The sequence below is a fragment of the Neopelma chrysocephalum genome, unplaced genomic scaffold (assembly GCF_003984885.1).
Source record: "Neopelma chrysocephalum unplaced genomic scaffold, ASM398488v2 Primary Assembly neopelma1_84, whole genome shotgun sequence".
NCBI classification, from domain to species: Eukaryota; Metazoa; Chordata; class Aves; order Passeriformes; family Pipridae; genus Neopelma; species Neopelma chrysocephalum.
The window spans coordinates 5,698,374-5,717,495 of record NW_020897746.1 but is presented as its reverse complement, the minus strand read 5'-3'; the positions used below and the strand labels follow the sequence as shown (position 1 = coordinate 5,717,495).

At 57.5% G+C, this 19,122-nt stretch overlaps 1 protein-coding gene across 2 annotated transcripts; it reads right to left on the bottom strand.

Moving 5' to 3' along the window:
- Positions 1–6,562: 6,562 nt before the first annotated feature.
- On the bottom strand, positions 6,563–16,561 carry FDXR (ferredoxin reductase). 2 transcript variants are annotated; one of them, XR_003535614.1, is made up of 13 exons: positions 16,254–16,561; positions 16,064–16,161; positions 14,846–14,941; positions 13,540–13,662; positions 12,923–13,036; positions 12,325–12,426; positions 10,973–11,080; positions 10,666–10,750; positions 9,821–10,029; positions 9,356–9,527; positions 8,763–8,936; positions 7,835–8,082; positions 7,652–7,663 (listed from the first exon to the last, which is right to left on the bottom strand). XR_003535614.1 is itself a non-coding variant. In XM_027691769.1 (12 exons), exons 1-12 carry the CDS (start codon positions 16,276–16,278, stop codon positions 7,952–7,954), a joined length of 1,437 nt encoding a protein of 478 aa, XP_027547570.1. In that variant the 5' UTR covers positions 16,279–16,561; the 3' UTR covers positions 6,563–7,951. The 2 variants fall into 2 exon arrangements, 1 of the variants encoding a protein (XP_027547570.1); XM_027691769.1 differs by having other exon boundaries at positions 6,563–8,082.
- Between the last annotated feature and the right edge of the window lie 2,561 nt (positions 16,562–19,122).

Here is a 19,122-nt window from a genome sequence, read left to right as displayed (position 1 = left end):
CGGTCCCGGCTCGTCCTTGGCGGCGGCGGCGGCGGCGGCTCTGCAGCGGCGGCTGGAGGCAGGGACGGGAGCGGGGGAAGGAGGGAGCGGGCGCGGAGCGGGTGTGCACGGGGGGGGGCCCGGTGGCAGCAGGTGTCTCGGCGACCTCCGGGCTCCGGCAGCCATCTCCCCCCGCCCCGGGACCGGCGGGGCTGCCCGGGCGGGACGGCCGGGAGGAGCGCGGGGGAGGGATGCGGGGATGGAGGCTGGGGGGGGGCCCGGGGGCGGTGGAAGGACAGGACGTGTGTCCTCCCGCCTCGCCGCAACTTCGAGGCTGGCCGCCAGCCCCGGGGGAAAGGGAGGGGGGGAACGGGGGACGGGCAGCCCTCCCTCCCAAAACCGGCCCGCCTCCCCTGGCTCCGGGGCCAGCCCCAGCGCTGGGGAGGGCAGGGGAGAAGAGACCCTCTTCTTTGGCCCCTCTCCTCCTTCTCCAGGAGGGAAAACCCATGGGAAAACGACAGAGTCCCCCTCCCCGTGCACTGCCCGTCCCCAGCCCCAAGGAGGGCTGGAGAAGTGCGGTTGGACTCATTCCCTCCCGCCAGCATCTTCCATCGCTTTGCTGATTGAACTGGTGGGCACTGGCCAGGTGCCCACCCTGGTGCCCCCCAGACGGTGCAGGGCAGCCCAGGGGTCCCCATCGGTCACAGGGAGGGGGGTTGACACGGAGCAAAGCCCCCGCAGGCAGCAGCATCCTCCAGCTGTCGCCAGGGCCAGTATTAAAGCATCAGCTGATCCCGCAGCACTGGTTTAGAGCAAGCCAGACTGGGGGGGGGAAGAAGGGGGAGATCCAGAAAAGGAAGGGGGGAGACAGGCAGAGGCCCTGCTGGGGTCCCCTTGTCCCTGGCTGGGTGCCCACTTTGCCCCAAAACGAGTCGGTGGCTGCAGGCAGAGGGACCACGGTTCCAGCAGGAGGTGGCAGGGGTTAGAGCCCAACTCAGGCCTCACCAGGGGGGCAGCTGCTCCGAAACCTCTCCATGTCCTGGCTCAGAGCCACTGAAATGCTGGGCATCACCCTGAGAGCACCTGTCCCCTCTGACAGAGCTGGGTGCCAGCAGCACCTGTGCCCAGGTGCTGCCCTTCTGCCTTCCCTGGGGGCTGATGCCTGGCTTGGGGACAGGACCACCCGTAAGGGCTGCTGGGTGGCTGCCACCCAACCTGGCACCTCAGCCACCTGCAACAGCATCCCTGTGGCTGCTGGCCCTGGAAAGGCCATTTCCAGAGAGGTTTCAGCCTGCCTAAAAACATGCTGTCTGTGGTTAGGCACGAGCTGCCTGATGCAGGACCTCCCCTCACCATCCCTGGTCCCTGAGGCAGCCTGGCTGCCTGCTGCCCAGGTGCTGTGGGTGCCCTCGGGGCACCTTGGGGGTGGAAGAGATGCCAAAAAGAATGAGGAAAGGGGAAAATGTATTTAGGGCTATATTTTAATCCCTGTAAAAGTAGCACCCGCTCTCTCTGCAGGAGAGCTCAGCCAAATCTCCGAGGCTGCTGCAGTGCAGGGGCTCGAGGCGATGGGGGATACAGGATCCTGCACCCCTGTCTTGGAAACCTGCTCCCTCAGCCTCAGGCTGCCCACCACTGCCTCTGTCTCGACCAAGGAGAGATCTAAGGGTTGGCAACAGGTCCTCCATGCCACATATTCTTCTCCCAGGACAAGGAGGGCCAGTCTTGGGTTTCGCATTGAAAAGCGGTAGCGGCTGCTTTTAACCCCTTCTGTTGCCTTCATGGTCCAGTGTGACAGGGCGTGGGGGACCAGCTTTCCAGGGACCTAGTCCATTGGGGCTGGCATAGAAACACTCAGCTGGTCCCATGCCCATATTTCTCCCCCAGCAGTTCAGGGGCCTCATTTATTCCTCCCAGGATTCGCTGCTCCCCAGGTGGGAGCCCTCAGAAGGTCTTGGCTCACAACTATTTCAGCCCCCATGATGTTTCATGAGGGAAAATATTTCCCAGCAGATTTTCCAGGTGGGATGAGGGGGGCAACAGCAACCCCCCACCTGGGACAATACCCAGCTCCCCCATCACACTCATGACCCCCCAGCATCTCCATCCATGGGACATTTAATCCCCATCACAGCCCAAACCCCACACGTGAGACAGAGACAAAGCCAGGTCTGGTGCACAGCTGGGCACAGCTGGAGGGTATCTGCAGTGGGGACAAGCAGTGGAGGGCAAGGACTGGTGGTGACACACATGCCAGGCCCCCCCAGCCTGGCAATTCCTCTGCACTGGGAATCAGCTAAGCCTTGCCAGTGGCTCACAGTAAGCGAGCTTCTGCACTGAGAGCCCGACCCCAGGTTTGCAGTTTCACTGGCAAAGTCCTTCAGTGTCTTAAAAACCAAAACCCACAACATTTTTCTGGGGTAAAATGCAGCAAATCCCCAGATCCAACCTGCTGCTGGGTCTGGACCACCAGACACCATGCAGCTTGTGAGGGCTGTTCTGCAGTCATCCAAATACCTTATTTGTGCATTTAAACACCCGAAGTCCTTTTTACATTTAAAAAAAAAGATATCCTGATGGCTACAAAGGTCCAGTTTGAAACAGAAGCACCAATGGCACCTCAAGATGAAGTCCACAACCCCAGGAGATGCAACTGGGCTTTTCCTCTGCCTTCCCCAGCCCCTCAGTACCACCCTTTCCGGGGATGCTGTGCCCTCTTTGCCCAGCTTTCTGGGCTGGATGGAGATAACACGGACACAAAGTTGCCTTTCCCATCTTCATCCTCCTCCTTCCCACGGCTGCAATAGTGCCCCAGGGAGGGACCCTCAGCATTCCAGCTGGTCCCTCAAACACATCACAGCACCGACCAAAGGGAGCTCAGCCAGCTTCTCCATCGCCTCGTTACCTTTCCCTGGCATCTTCTCTTGCAGGAGGCTCTGTGAGCAGGTTGATAAACGCAAGGCGCCGCGCTCCGACAGCTCCTGGTGTGCAGCCACCTCCTGCAGGGAAGAGCCTGCTGGCAGCCAGGCCAGGGGAGCGAGGGGGGTGTGGAAGGGCCGTGTTGGGAGCCTGATGTTAGTCCAGCTTTGCACAAACCCATCCAGGCCAACATCAGCCCTGCAGGGCGAGCCCCAACGTCAGCCTCCTGTTTGTAGGAGAAAAATCAGCTGAGGGTTTTTAACCCACGTGCATCCTAAACTAGGACTTCGGGAAGGAGAGGACCTGGGCCTGTGCACTGCCAGCACAAATCCAGAGCTGTCCCTGGAAAGGCAGGGTGGCATCTGGGTGACACAGCCTGCTTGGTCTGTTCCCACAGGCACCTGCATCTCGATAATGGCATCTGACGTCAGACAGGACAAACACAGCACCAGGCCCTCGGGTCCCTCTGCCAGAGCTGAGTCTTGCAGGTGACACTTGCGACTCCTGAGATTTGTCTTACACCCATTCCTATTCCTGTACTGGTCTTGCATCCATCCCTGTCCTGTCTGTTGATTGCTAACCTCCTCTTCCCAAGAAGTCTGGCCAAAAATCATGGAGGTCTGAGCCCAGCTGCTCCTAATCCTGGGCACCCACCTGTCCCTCTGGGTCTCACTGAAGAAGTAAACACAGGTGTAGATCACCTTCTCCCACTCTGTGACTCCCAGGGCCACCCCACCATCCCCACCTCCCCTGTCTGCTCCATCCCATGGGGAATTCGGGAATTTGGTGCTTAAACAACCACACAGAGCTGGCCCGTATCTTGGATCCCAGCAGCCATAAAAGCAATCGAGGCAGGGAGCAGAGCAAGGAGAAGGGTGGGACAGAGACCATGGGGATGGTGCTATGGGTAGTACATGCCTGGCACATATCAGGCACAGCTCCAGTCTGGCACAGCTCTGCTCTGCTGTCACCACATCCTACCCTCAGAGTAATTAAGGAACAAAAATAAACAGGAATGGTTTCATCCCTGCAGGGATAATTCCTCCCCTTGGGGTGATGTGTGCCTGCAGGGCTGCCCCAGAGGTTGGGGATGAGGCAGACAAAGCTGCTGGAAATGGAAATTTCCCAAGAAGGGAGGAAGTTGCTTCTTTCCTTCGCCCTCCAACAACTTTATTTGCTGCTGTCATATCCCTAAATAACTCCTGGAAGTAGCTGCTGGGAGTTTACATCTCCACCTCTGCTCCCCTCTTGACCTTGAGCTCATGCAGCCCCAATTCCCAAAGTAATTCATCCCAAGTAGAGGGAAAACCTCTGGACTTACAGCACCACTGCCTGACCCAGCACAATCCTCTGACCACCAGCCAGACTTTGGTGAGTGCAGAACCCTGGGATCTCCAAGACTTGGAGTGGAAACCATGAGCCTCTGGTGGATCTGGAGCCAAGGATGCTACTTGGGGTGAAAGGGTGATGTTATGCCAGGAGGGAAGTGGCTCCCTGGGCGCAGTGGGGCTCATAACCCGCTCCAGTGACCCAGAGGTTGGTACCTCAACCTGTCCTCCATCCCTGCCTGGGGCTGGGGATGGATCTGGAGGGAAGAGCACATGAAGTGTGAGAAGACATGCCCGGGAGAGCAAGCGGCGAGGGTGGTCAGAGGCAGGGGCCGATGCCGTGCTCAGCCAACACGCTGAAGTCAGCACTCTCCGGAGCCATCTGTTCCCGGCGAAGCCCCGGCGCAGACGGACTCGCCCCGGCCCCCGGCAGCGGGTGCCGCAATTCGGTGATTTCATGCGGCGAGGGGACGGCGTAAAGCCGGACACCGCCTCTGCGCCGCGCCGGCTCCGGGGACGGGGCTGGAAAATCGTGTATTAGCCACGCTGGGGAAAAGTCTTTTCAACCATTTTTCTGGTCGCGTGAGCTGGCTTTTAAATAGCAACACAGCTCCTCAGTGCCGGGCCAGAGATCCAACTCAAGCTGGTTTTTTTCCTTATTCCAGAGCACAGGAAATCTCCCACTTCATGGACTCTGAACGCTCGTTGGAAAAGGCCAAGTTCATCAAGCAGCCTACTAGCAAAGCCAGCGGGAGCTCTGCACTTGTCTTCTGGGAGTAATTGGAAAATGCAGCATCAACAGGAGCTTTCTGGGGTGTCTCAGACCTGTCTCCCCAGGATGAAAAGTCTCAGGGCAGCAAAGAGTCTTCAGACAAAGAAAACCGAGGCACAGCAGTGCAAAGCAGCAAGAGGAGGTTGCAAAGACCCGACTGAACCTGTGCCATCACCCCGGCGATGACGAGTTCTCTGCCCCATATCCAGCCTGGCTGCCTTGCAGAGCAGCACACAGACAGCAAGGAGAATGTGGGGCAGGGAGCCACAGGGAGGGACCGTGCAGCCACGTCCAGCCGCTCTCGAGGCCATCGCTCACCAGATGCTGACCTCCAGCAGCTTTGTGCAGCCTCATTAAAGCTAAGCTGAGCCATAACTCATCCAAGCAGGGCAGTCCACATGAAGAGCTGGCAGCGACAACTTCCAGCGTTTCAGGCCTCTTTCCAACAGGAGTCGAGTGTCACTCACAGCTCCTTACCTGTGTCGGAAAACGGCCTTGGAGCTGCTCCTCTGGCAGCTCAGGAGAGCAGAGGGCGAGGGGGTGGCTGCCTGACAGGGGTGCCCCCCTCTCCCCTCGGACCACTGCGGTGGGGACAGACCTGGAGCAAACACGAGGTTATTTATGCCTAAAAGCAGAACCCGAATGCGAAACGGGAGCCTGCGAGGACCACCCACCCGCCCGACTGCCCGGAGCCGGGGAGGCAGCAGGAGAGCTGGGACGCCCCAGCCCCGGAGGTGCCAGGTCACCCCTCCATCCCCGCTCAGCCTCTCCGCTCCCCGGTACGGCCTCCCAGCGCCACCTAACGACACGGGCCGGGGACAAGGACCTTCCCGGCAAAACCGGACACATCCCGGTCTCTCTCGAGAAGGATGGAAAGCAGGGGCAGGGATGGGGAGGAAGGAGGCAGCGGGACACCTGGCTGCGGCCTGGGGGCACAGGCAGCAGAGGAAGAGGGAGCTGGAGGTCTTGAATAAGGACTTACATGATCGCAGTGATCCCTTCTTTGCCCATGAGGCTCAGTCCCCCATCCCTGCCCTTCACTGACCTTCATCATCCCATGGCTTTCCCACAGATCAGCATTAACCCCAGGGCCTTGGCCAAGTTCAGGGTTGAGCAAGGTCACTGAGCTCAGCAAGGACAGACACTCCCCTTAATCTGTTACCACAGCCCAAAAACTACCCTGAAGCATCCTCAGTTTGGGAGCAGCCGCTTGCTCTGCTCAGCAGGAGCACAGTGGCCTTTACCACAGCTACAAAAGCACCCTGACATCAACATTCAAGGCGACGTGGAAGAAAACCCTCCGGAAGAGCCAGCTCATCTCTTCCCAAAACCTTCAGATTTGATGAAGCCACAACAACCCCTTCACCATCACATTTCTGGCTGGGCTGTCAACCCAAATGGCTGCTCCCTACACTGGGTGCAGCCTCCTCACCTCCACACCCCCCTCCCAAAGCTCTGATTCACCTCAAAACCCAGAGCTGATGTAATCTCCCACTCAAGAGTTCAGCGTTAAGGCTGCATCAGCCATGAGACGTAACGAGAGCCACATCACACAAGCAGCTGTTCCACAAAAGCTTTATTGCTCGTTTGCGTACGAGTTCCCAGTATCACATTTCCCGAGTTTCTTAATGAGCTTGCAAATGAGATTTAAATAGAAAAGGATAGGAGAAAAAGAGGCAAAAATAGAAGTCAGAGATCTCCCTTCCTTAAGGCTGGGACAACAATGGGGTGGGAATACAGTGCCCTGTGGGCAAGTCCTCTGCCCTGGGAGAGGGCTGGGCTGAGATGGAGGTTGAGTGTGGACAAACCACCGTTGGCTGCCCTGGCTCAGTTTTCCCTCTGCCTCCACCACAGAGCCACTGCTGCTGTCATCATTTACACAGGTCAGAGAGGAGGGGTTGCAATCCTGCAGCACTCTGGCAGGGAGCACGGGGGGGTTGGGGACAGCCAGGCAAGGGGGCCCTGCTGACGCTGCCCCTGCGCCACGGATAAAGAGGAGATTACAGCTCACGGTTTGTAATCTGGCTTAAAACCTGACACCGTCACCGTAGTCAATCTGGGCTAAGAGAAGCATTTAATAAGCTTCAAAACACACAGGCCAAAAAAATAACTCCACCAGTGAACAGAGTGAAAGGGCTCAAGGCACTGCTTGCACCAGTCAGCGCTGGCAGGTACTGATGGACACAGGATCCCTCATGATCCGGAACAAGGCAATTACATGGTTGTTATCCCAATCCACCCCATAGGACAGAACCCAGGCTCTGTCGGGGTTTAACTGTAGGAGGCAGAAAGCAAATTAATGCCCTTTTCTGCCTGCACAGAGCTCACAACAAGCGGAGGGCACCTGGTCCCTCCCTGTGTGGAGCTGCCTTGCCTTGGGACATGTCACAGCAGCCGCAGTGCTGGGCTGGCTGTTCCCAGGTTAAGGCAGTCACAGACAAAGAAGCCAGACTCAAGCAGGAGGTCCAATTTGGCTTCCCTGGAAGGGTTTATTTAAAAAACAATTATCATTAAAAGATGCCTGCTCTGGCACAAATTACAAGGCAATGAAGCCATTTGGCTTGTGGCTTAAAGGGGAGGCAGCATGACACAGGGAAACGTCTCCGTGCGACTTGCTGTGGGGAAAGTGGCTGGCAGGACTCCTCCAGGTGCACACACACCTCCCCTCACCTGCACTGCATGATTCATTAATGTTGCAAGGACTCAAACAACAGGTATCACCCCCAGGAATGGCAGCCCTGCTGCAGGGACGCAGGGCCAGCCAGCAGCCTCATGTCTTGAGGACATTCACTTTGGGAACCCAGAGTTCATCGTACCAGAGAGGCCTCAGTGTCACCAGAGTGGCCACCAGCCCTGGGCACAAGCCCTGTGCTCCCAGGCTCTGCTCACGACCCGCTGGTGTTGCCCCAGGACGGCTCCACTGGAGCAGTGCCACATTCCCACCACTGCTGCCCTAGTGACCGATCAGCCGCAGCATCTCTGCAGGATCCACGATCTTCTCTCGGGGTTTGCCAGCAGCTTTGCCTCTTGCCACTTCAGCAGCATCGATCTTCTCCCAGTCCGAGAAGGAAACAGGACGGACCCCTGAGGTGAAAGCGACAGATGGGAGAGAGAACTTAACCAGGTGAATACAAGCTCAGCCTCACCTCCCCATTGGCAGGGACCTGATGTGCCAGCAAACCTGCCCTTTTCTGACCTCAACCTCACAAAGAAGAAGTAGTTTCTAACGCTGGGAGGAGAGGGATGGTAGGTTCCAGTCAACCTTTGCGAGCTGTAACAACGGCGAGCATGGAACCACCTCAGGGGACAAAATGCTTCCAGTTCACTGTTAAACCTCAGCCAGTTTAAGAGGCAAAACACACACACACACACTTTAATTGAATGTCTTTAAACACAGCTACAGCAAATTACTCTCATGGGCATTTTAATCTTTTCTCTAACTTGCTTGGAAGGATTACTAGGAAAACCACTCAAGAGCAATAGCTCACTGTCTCGGCAGCTGACAGTGACATTTTACCCAAGGTCTGCGCTGCTTTTAATGGCCCTTCCCAGAAAGTGGTCATTAACCTTAGCAATGACACAGTGTGAGGGAATTCAAGTCCTGCTTTCCCTGGGCTTTGGAACATTGAAACAGCAGCAAAACATATTCCCACGGTTCAGACTCTGCTCCTATAAGTGGCTTGCAGGACTCGCTGCCCCAGGATACCCAGATCCAGGAGCAGTTTGGCTGCACTGTACCTTCCTGCTGGCTGCCCCACACTGACCTCGGCTGCGCAGGATGCTCTCCACAGCCCCAAAGCCTTCTCTGGAGGGGGACATGTCCAGCACACCCCCCTGGAGATCCTCCAGCACAGACTGGGCAGTGTCAAAGCTGTCGTTCATGGTGGTGATGATCACGCCCGTGGGTCCTCTCTTCACCCACCCGCTGCAGTACAGACCTGCAAGGGCACATGAGGCAGCCAGGCTCAGGTCAGCACATAGCCATGGACCCTCCTGGCTGCAAGTCCTTGTCCTGTTCCCCACCTCGGCAGTGGGAACAGACCCTTGGACGGTGCTGTCACAGCACTTTGTGTACCTGCAGACCAGCTCTAATCAGCCATATGGGCTGTGTCGCTTTAGTAACAGGATCCAGGGCCCAGTAAAACCCCCCTGCGCTAAACCAGACACCCCTAACATGAGCTGGGGATGGGCCAGCTCTTAACCCCTGAGAGAGGCAGCTCATTTCCCCAGTTTCCACTCTCCAAGGTGTGCAGCTGCCTTGTATCCGTGCCCTTGGTGAACGGAGCTTCCAACCCCAAAGCCCCCAACCCACCAGCTGCACTCGACATGCCCCACGCAAATCCCTGCGGATACAGACCTGGGACACCCTCCACTCTGCCCGAGCTGTTGGGGATGATGCCACGCTGGGTGTCGAAGGGCACGGCCGGGTCCAGCGGCAGGCTCCGGTACCCGATGCTGCTGAGCACCAGCCCACACTCCAGCTCCTCCACCTCTCCAGTGGGGATGGCTCTGGCAGAGTCACCTGAGCCCTGAGAGAAGGAGGAAGAGGCTGCTGATCCCCACAGTCACCCCTGCAGAACAGCAGACTGCTCAAGTCCTCTTTGGCATCTTTGATCCCTGGGTATTTGCTAAAGGCTGTTCTGCTGTTCCCTTTGGAAGGGGAAGCTCTCGGTGATACCAGATTGCCTCAGAGCCTGCCAGCAGCCACTCCAGTCAGACAGGAACGCAAAGCTGTCTTTGGAGAGACTCCTGAGGGATGCAACAGTGTCCTGCTCCATCCCTGCAGCCTCCCAGGGACATGCCAGCCCCCCTGAGCCTGTACCTCCAGGCGGGTCAGGGCCATGCGGACACCCCTCGCCCTCTTCCCATCAGGGGTGGGCAGCACTTCCTGGGGGCTGCGCTGGAACTTCAGACCCCACTCCCGAGGCGCTGCTGCCTGTGCTGCCTGGGCCTCCACTGGCTTCTCCCTGGGCTTCTCCAGGGCTGTTTTGATCATCAGCTCAGTCAGTCGCTTCCTGGGCCTGGGAGCATCTAAGAGGAAAAAGAGAGATCTTCATGACAGGAATCAGCAAAAGCCCCTCGGGACACAGCACAGAGCCAAGGCCACATCAAGGCAGTCTCGGTATGTGAGTCTGTCACGTCGATGGGAGTCCAACGCCTTTGAGATGACAAACTGCAAGTCAAAGTGACCAGAAGAGCCCCTGAGGCTTGAGGCCAGTGGGACACACAAAACAAATCCTGCAATTTTCCTGTCTTGCTGGTGCTCAGAGGCAGCAGCCTGTGGAGAAGAGCAGGTCTCTGGACACCCTTGAACTCAGTGATTTCCTTTTAGTTCTACAGGAAGCTCTTAAATCAACAGCCTTGCGATCTCCCCTGCGAGGTCCCCTCAGCCCTCCTGAACCTCATGCCCTCATCACTCAGAGGGTAACCACCATTCCCATGTAGCAAAGTGGCTGCACAAAGAGGGAAACAGGCTGTTCCCTTCTCTTGGTGCCTCCCAGCACTCTGAGAACGAGACACACCATGGTCACCAAGCTTTTATGTGCCAGGCATTAAGCACAGGACAAGAGGTTCTCTGACGTACACCTGAACATCTCCAGATCACTCCTGGATGCTTGTCTGCCAAGCTGAGTCCCTGCCTGGAGGAGCGTGGCACACTTCCCTCACCTTTAACAGCACTTTCGAGGCCTGTGAAGTCAGCAGGGTCCAGGACAGCTCTGGCACCAGGAAGGTTTATCATCTCCCGCAGCTCCTGGGAATTGCAGGCAGGAAGATGTTACCTCCAGAACAGGGAGGTCACCCGACAGCCCCAGGCCCCCTTCCCCAGCACTCTGGGCTGGAAGCCAGGGAATGGGTGCAGGAAGGAAGATGCCTGGGTTCCACTCCCACCCCCAAACCACCTCTCCCCAACTGGGATGGGCAGTCTGGGGCTCAACACTGGGAAACAGCTGCCCTGCAGCACCCCCAGCCTCACCTTGATAGTGAAAGCAACTTGGAGAGGTCCCCTCCTCCCAACTAGCCAGACACGCTTCACCTTGCTGCAGGCAAGAGCTGCCAGGGAGCTGTCAGTGATGTCTGTCTTCTGAAAAACAGATTCGGGAGAGGGGGATGAGGGCAGATCTGGAGGGAGCTGGGGGGAAGGCACAGCCTCTGAAGGTGAAAAATCAGCAGAAAAGCTGGCTGTGCATGCAGAGAGCCTGGGAGAGGACAGAAAACAAGTCATCTCCCTTTGCACAGAGCTATTTGCACAGCTGGTCCCTCATCACTGAATGTTCTTTCCGAGGCCATAATGCACCAGAGGTAACGAGCCAGCACCCCGTGAGACTGCCTCGGGGGATCCACCCAGGCAGGTTCACCTTGGGGCTAACAGAGCAAAGCCTTCCAGTGATCTTGATTCTGAGGTGCCTGCAGATGCTGTTGGGTGACTTCCCAGGCATACAGGCTGTGGATGAAACCTGCTGCAAACCACAGCTCAAATCACCACCTGCTTGCCCCAGGCAGCTCCAGCACAAGCACGAGCACGGTCAGGGCTCACCTGGCACTGGCACCTTGCAGCAACCCTGTGTCTGTTTTAATTATGTGTGTGTGTGTGTGTATCTAGATTGCAAGATCTTTTCCAGAGAAAATATGATGGGAGGGACACCAGGATAAACCATTCCAGACCAATATTCTTAAAAGGAAACTGCCTGCCCACCCTGGCAGTCGTTTCCAGTGCCAGGTCCTTTGCAGCACTGCTCCCAGCTGGCTTCAGCCACTGGTTCCACTGCCTCCAAGTTTAGGGTTTTTTTTTAATTTAATTTAGATAATAATACAGGCAGTTGTTGCACAGCTGTAACAAACCTCGTGGCATTTCTCCAGGAGGGAAAACCTTTGCTGCCAACATCTGGGTCAGCAGCTCTGTGGAGCAGCTGGTGCACACCAGCTCCCAGCTGTCTGTAGGGGAGAAGTCCACCAGCTTGGACCAGCCACCAGTGTGCCCAGTGCCACCAGCAGAAAGCAGGCTGCTGCCCTCAGCATCAGTATTAAAAAAACACATCCCCTTTGCTTCTCATAGAAAAGGAAGGGATGAAGCTCAATTTCCAACTTTTTGCATACCAGCAGAGCAATCCAGAGAGCTCTGCAGCATTATCCAAGGCATGGCCACAGCCTTGGATCACTCCCCTACAGACCGTGAATCCATGGGTGCAGCCAAGAGGCAACAGCCTTCCCTGGGAAAGATCCCAAAGACAGAGTAGTTTGAGGTTTTGCTGAGATGGGTGGGAACTCCAGCAGGGAGAGGATTTGGGCCCTGGGCTGCCTTCATGGTGCAGAGCACCCATCACTCACCCTGAGGAGTTGCAGTGGGGACAGGAGGATCCGGGCAATGTCCAGCGCCACGTTGCCATGACCCAGAATCAGCGCTGTCTCACAGCTCAGGTCAGGCTTCAGCTGTGGGGAGAGAAAGACCCAGCTGTGAGTGAATCCACACGGCCTCCATGATGTACAGCCCCTCAGACCTGCTCCCACCACCCAAATTCCCTTCCACCCCTCTTTGTTCCAGACAGAGGCGATGCAGATGGGGAAACTCCACACCAGACACAGCAACACAGATGCTTCTGGCTGATCCCTCTCCCCGTTCTTCCTGCAATGGCATCTCTGGGAGCAGGAGGTGTCTTGGCCAAAAAGCCTCCTCAGGATGCAGAGCATCACCCCTCCAGGTTCCCATCTGGCCCAGCCAAAATATGCTGCCAACGTACAGAGCCAGCTAATCCGCTCTCACTGATGTGCAAATTGTTCACATTTCTACCATCTAAGAAGGATTTAACATGGTTCCTGCTAATCTTTTCCAATTGCAGGCCTTTCAGGACTTAATCTGGAGCTGAATGTCTGCTGGGATGGGAGGAAGGATGGGAGGAAGGGCAGGGAAGCACACGGCTGTACTCACGTCTCGGTTCTCAGGCAGCCCGTTGTACCAGCCCACAAATGCTCGGGCCGAATACACACCGGAGAGGTTCTCCCCTGGGATCCCCAGGACCCGGTTGTCTTCAGCACCATAACTCTGGGGAGGGAGCAGACACAGTCAGAGATGTCACTGTGTGCAGGGTCTGATACCAAAACACAAACTCAGCTGCTGCTGGGGACACTGGACGGCTGCCAACCCTTCCCAAAGGCTGGGATAGTCAGGGGAAGGGCTAAACACAGCCCAGGCACAGGGGCTTCATCCATCCCATCCCCCTGGGCTCCAGGGCCAAAGTTGACCTCCCTGGGGCAAAGCAGAGCATGACAAGATGAGGACTGAGCAAGAGGAACAAATCCATGCTGGGCTGAAACAGGCATTGGCCAGCGCAGGGAAGAGGTTTCAGAGACCTGCACTAGATGCCACGCTCTAGCACATGCAAGGCTTTGGACGAGCCTTGGAGCATCTGAGCTGTCCCGAAGCTGGGAAGAGTCTCCCATGCTAATAAAGCACCCAGAAACGCAAATCCTCTTCCCGAGATGGCAGCAGGGATCTGCAGACCTTCTCTGTGATTTCTGGGACACCAAGGCAGCCCAGGTACCCACCAGCACCACGGCGTGGTACGCCTGCCGCAGCTCCGGCACCGTGACGTCCCTGCCCACGGTGACATTCCCGTAGTAGGCACAGCGCCCCGAGTGCGCCGTCTGCGTGAAGGTGTTGATCACGTTCTGCAAAGATCAGAGAACCTGGAGTTATGTCCAAGCCACAGCTGGGGCCAAGGTCTATTGCTGACACGAGATCCCCGTTCCCATCCCCTCCCAGCCTTGAGATGCTTCTCTCTGCCTCGGTTGGTTATTCTGAGACTCTTATCTACCAACAGCCAAAGATAAGTCACAGGGAGATAAGCACAGCTGTGACTTGGCACTCTCTGCACTGCCCTCTTCGGAAAGGAAAATCCATTTTTTACACCCGCCTGGGGAGGACAGGACCCTTTCAGTGCCTTCAGCCCCTCGGGATAAACCCCACTGCAGGGGAAAACTCCTTCCCAAAGGTGAGGCTTGCAAGGGAGCCCCACCAGCACCACCTTCCATCCAGGGTGCTGCCCACCAGCCCCCTCGGCCAGCCTCTCATCTCAACCCTTCCCGAAAACCACCTCCTCAAGAAAGGATGAGGGCAAGATGGCATCCAGAGCCTTTTCTTCTGAGTAATTTGGGCTACCCAGCAAAACCACCACTTCTCCCCCTGCAGCTCCAGCTGGATTCAGCCTGGAGACAGGACAGATACCACAGACCCAAGCCCACATCTGTTAGGTCCACTCTGCCTCTCTCAGCCCAAAGGGGTCCAGGCATTTTGGTCTTAGGATCTCCAGAGATTAGAGGAAACCACTGCAAGATATTGCTGTGTCTGGATCTCCCGTGTCTGGATCTCCTGTGTCCCACCCCTCCAACCACCTCCACCCCAGGTCAGACACAGCAGACACCTTGAGTACAACTCACTGCCCAGGTGAGCACCTACAGCCCAGTTCCACCACCCCCAACAGCAGATCTGTGTGTTCCCAGAAAAAGTACAGATTAAGGAAGGGCAAACAGCAGCAGCAATGAGCAGGCAAGATCCTGCTGGCATAGTGTCCAGGTACAAAGAAGCCCATCGAGGTTTTCCTTGGCCTTGCTCTAGGCCAGGCTGACCAGCACTGGGAGCAGCACTTCCCACCACAAGCCACTGTTTTTGACCCGCTGTCCAGATGCCAGATATCCCAGGCATCCCATATCACCAGGCCAAGGCCTCAGCACGGAGAAGGAGGAGATCTGGGCCTCTCCAAGTGTGACAGCTCCACACCACAGCCTGGGGACAGCGACTGCCTCGCCTGCACCCACCACTGTCATCACACGGGCAAGGGGAGGGAGCACCAACCTTCACTTCTGGGTGGTCTGGGGCCACCCCAAAACGGACGAGCCCGAAGGGAACGGGCAGCTTCTCGTAGATGTCCACCTGGGCCCCGCCATGGTGCTGTGGGAGAAGAAAGTCACAGTTATGGGATGAGGACAGAAAGGTCACAGGAGCTCAGCAACGTTCATCTGCTGCTGGGGGAAACATGGGGCAGGAGGGAGGGCTGCACCACAATCCTACAGCCAGAAACAGCCTCTTCCAGACTTTTCCATGCACAGGATGATGGTGTGCTTGTTACTGCCAGCTCAGATCCCAAGGTGTGGGGCAGAGAGTGACCCCAACCACCATCAAGTACATCTCGAGAGGGCTCCATTGCCCTACCCACCCCCTCTTCCACACTAACCTGGTGCCTGTCCAGTACCCAGAGGGGGCTGATCAAAAGAGCCCCCAGACCACGTGGGAAGGACCCAGTGCAACACTCTGGGTGCTGGGGAACCTTCCAGACATCTGCCAGTCCCCAGCAGAGATGCCCATGCCCTGAGATCCCCCGGGGCTGAGTCACATCAGGGTCGGAGCTTTAGACAGATGTTTGGCTGCAGGGCTTTTGTTATCTTGTATTTTGAGTCAGCCTCTTCCCGGAGATTAAGCAGCCCTGAAATTTGTCCCTGAGGCTTAGTAGCAGCTATTTTCCAACACGTACCAGAGACAACACAGCACGGTTTAATGATGGGGTTAAGCTGCTGCATCTCTGGTGGGTGCCAGCAGCCCAGTGCTGTGCTCAGGTCTCATTTCCCAGCAGACCTGAGCGCCCAGAGCACTGACACCAGGTAAAGCATCACCCACGTGTCTTAATTCAGCTGGGTGAGGAGGAGGGAGGAGAGCAGGTCCCACACATCCACTTTTAACACACGGTTAATGTCACACCTGCTGGGTGACAACAGCTCCCGGCGAGGCAGATCCCTGCTGCTTATTTGATTCTAGAAAAATCACTTGGGATGAACTCGCAGCAACCAACGTGGGTCTGGTGAGGACGGCCCAGGGTCAGGGCAGGGATGGAGGCAGCCCCAGCCAAAGGGGCCCAGAAGGATGCTGTGGGGTCTGGGCTGCCCCGAGCAGCCCCCCAACAACACAGACCTGGCTGGGGCAGGGTCGCGACCCCACCAAACCACTGCCCAGCTCCCTGAGAGCCAGGCACCACCAGCTCCCTCCCTCAGCTGCAGGTCCCGGCCCTCCCCCCGGTACCTTGAGGATGTGCTGAGCCGTGTAGAAGCCGGCGGGGCCGCTGCCCACCACGCAGACCCGCGGCGCCGGGGCGGGCGAGGACAGCCACCGCCGCAGCCCTGCAGGGGAGAACGACAGGGAAGGCGTGAGGCAGAGAGAGCTGACACCTGCCAGGGGCCACCACAGCCCTTCCCCGGAGCCCGGCACCCACCGAGCGGGGCTCGTCCCGCTGCCATCGCCGCGGCCGCAGCGCAGCGGGGCCGGGCTTTATGTACCGGCCCCGGCGAGGCGGAAACGCCTCGAGGGCAGGGCCGGCGGCCTCGGCGCTTACGGCCAGGCCAGGTTCGGTGGGGTCGGAGGGAGTCGGGGGGTGTCAACTGCCCCGGAGCGCCAGCACTGAGACCTCCTAACCCGAGCTCCGGAGGGGCCCCGCGCCCGGCCCGAGAGGCCCCGCGGCCCTCACTCGCCCAGGGCTGGAGCAGGGGCCTGCGGGACACGGCTGCCGCAGCCCCCCCGGCCCCAGTTCTCTGGATGTCGCGGTCCCGGTGCCCCCCGGTCCCAACACGTGTCCCCCCGGCCCAGCGCCGGTGCCGCCGCCAAGCCCCGCCCCTCAACGCCAGGCCCCGCCCCTCATTCACACAGGCCAATCGTGAGTCGGGACAGCGCTGTGATTAGCATAACCCCGCCCATCCGCCACAGCGTGCCCCCGCCCCACCGCCCCCAGCCAATGGAGGCGCGCTGTCCCCTCCGCGGCTGCCCGGAAGTGAGCGGTACCATAGAGAGGCGGGGAAGGCGCGGCCCTGCCGCGACCGTTCGCGCTGCTGCTCTCTATGGTGAGGCCTCCGCGGTACCCGTCCCGCTTCCGCATCATCATCATCATCATCATCCCCCCGGGGTTAATTGCCGGCGTCCCTTTATTGCCCCAAAGAGATCAACTGCCGAGGTCTGCTGGGGGAAACCGATTTTAACCATCCCCCTGCAGAGCCTCCTCCTGCCCCTTGCTGGGAGAAACCCATTGCACCCCCTCGATAAAGGATAAAACACTAGTGCCGGAGGCAGCGGCAAAATCCAGCCTCCACCATGGTCCCTGCTTTATTTCCTCCTTAATCCCCCTCACTCAGCTCGTTTCAAGTGCAACAACTCCCACCTCCCGTGCATGAGCATCACCCCGTCCTGGTTCAGCCCCTGCACAATGCACCAGCCAGGAAAACCATCTCAGCAGGTCCAGGAGATGTTTAAGAGCTGGACAGATGCCAGGGCACGCAGGCGAGCATTGACAGGGCTTTTTAAACGCAATTAAGAGCAAGAGGAGTTTACAGCTGGAAGCTGGTTGTAATACGGGTCATAAAACCCACACGCTCCCTCTCATGGTCTTGGAAATGGGTTGATGGCTTTCTGCAAAGGCATGCTGAGAACGGCAGCTGGCCCTGTGCCTCCATCTGCTCCCGCCCCCTCGGGGGATCTGGGGCAAGGACCAGGATTTCCGACGGCTCCAAGCACAGCAATCACCAACCCAATACCCAGAGAGGCTCCAAATATCACCGTAGATATAATCCACAGAAACAGTTCAGTTTAAATGTGTGTGGGGGGGTCTGATTACAGGTCAGAATACTCTTTTTTTTCCCCAGAATTCTCCCTTTCCCTCATTAACTTTTGTATCCACCACTTCTGACAAGGAATAATCCACGTATTTCCCAAACCACAAATCGCCTCCTGCTGAAGGACCTGCGAGCACTTGCCTTTAGATGGCACTGCGTTAAACAACACCCACGGAGTCCAGCTGGGAAAAGGGCTGCTGCTCCGACCACTGCTTGGAAACATTTTGGGATGGATCTCTTTGCAGCAGGAGAGGATAAAGAGCATTTTGTGCCCACAAGCGGGAGCACGTGAGGCTGAGATTACCCCGCCTGAACCGAAAGCACCTCTAATGCTCCCTCAGCCCGTGGCTGGAGCCAGGAACACCGTTAACTTGGCACATTGACCTTAATCGAGCTCTGATGCTCAGTTAAGAGATTAATCACAGGGCAGGAGGGCAGCTCTGGGGAGGGTCTCTGCCACCCCTGAGGGACCCACAGGAACTCTTGGGCCATTTGGTTCATCCAGCCCTCCTAAGCTTTCTCCCCACCTACAGACCCAGCCTAACCCCTGCCTAAAGGGGAATTTGTCCTTTGGATGTTTCACAATGTCCTGGATCAATGAACCCACGTGAGGCCAGACAGAGGTGACAATGTCACCAGCCCAGGGCATCAGCATGTCCTGGGCCCCAGCCCAGGACAAATCAGTAATTCCCCATTTCTGATGCCAAAGGGGTCACACTGGATGGATCCAGGGCCAGTTTTCCCTGCCAAAAGTCTGGATCTGTTACACAGGGACACGCCACGGCCACACCAGCTCTGGCCCCAAGTCACAGTGGCCACACAGGGACACTTTCCCAGTGGGTCAGAGGATGTCCTTGCACTTGGTGGTGGAGAAGGGGGCATGTGATGCCCATAGGAGGGAAAACACCATGGACTGCCTGCTGCAAACATCACCCTGCCATGGGCCAGAAACAGGGCAGAGCATCCCTGTGCCTTGGGACACATTTGCAACAGGGAGCCTTATAAATCCCGGCTGTGAGACTGTTGGGGTCCAACCCAGATGAGAGGACAGCCCAAATCAGGGAGCAAAGCCCCAGGCTCAGAGCAAAGCCACACTGGTCCCACTTTGGCCAGCTGCCCTTTCTGCTGTGAGGTCCCCACCATGACACTGGGCTGAACTTTGTCATCGGTCTTGCAGGTCTGGGACAGCAGAGCACCCTGGTAAAGCCAGACACAGCAACCCAGAGGGGGTTGGAACCAGCTATGTGAGCATCCCAGCCCCTGGCAGCAGTGCTGTGGGCAGAGTTCACTCTCCCTAAACAGGGAAAGTCTCCCAAGCCCTGGACATCTACCTGCATCCAACAGGTTATTCCCCTGCAATAGGAATGACCAGGTCTGGAGTCAGCTCCAGCACCCCAATACAGACAACCCCCATAGGGTGAGGGCCTTTCCCCCAGCCCCACCCCAGGCACCATGAGATACCCGTATGACTTGTTACAGCAA

Coding starts and splice junctions, on each gene's coding strand:
- FDXR (XM_027691769.1), bottom strand. CDS start 16,278: ATGGCAGCGGGACGAGCCCCGCTCG. Junction 13,663..14,845: donor CAGACCACCCAGAAGTGAAG/GTTGGTGCTCCC, acceptor TGATCTTTGCAG/AACGTGATCAACACCTTCAC. Junction 9,528..9,820: donor TGGCCCTGACCCGCCTGGAG/GTACAGGCTCAG, acceptor TCCTTCTCTCAG/GGCTCAGGTGACTCTGCCAG.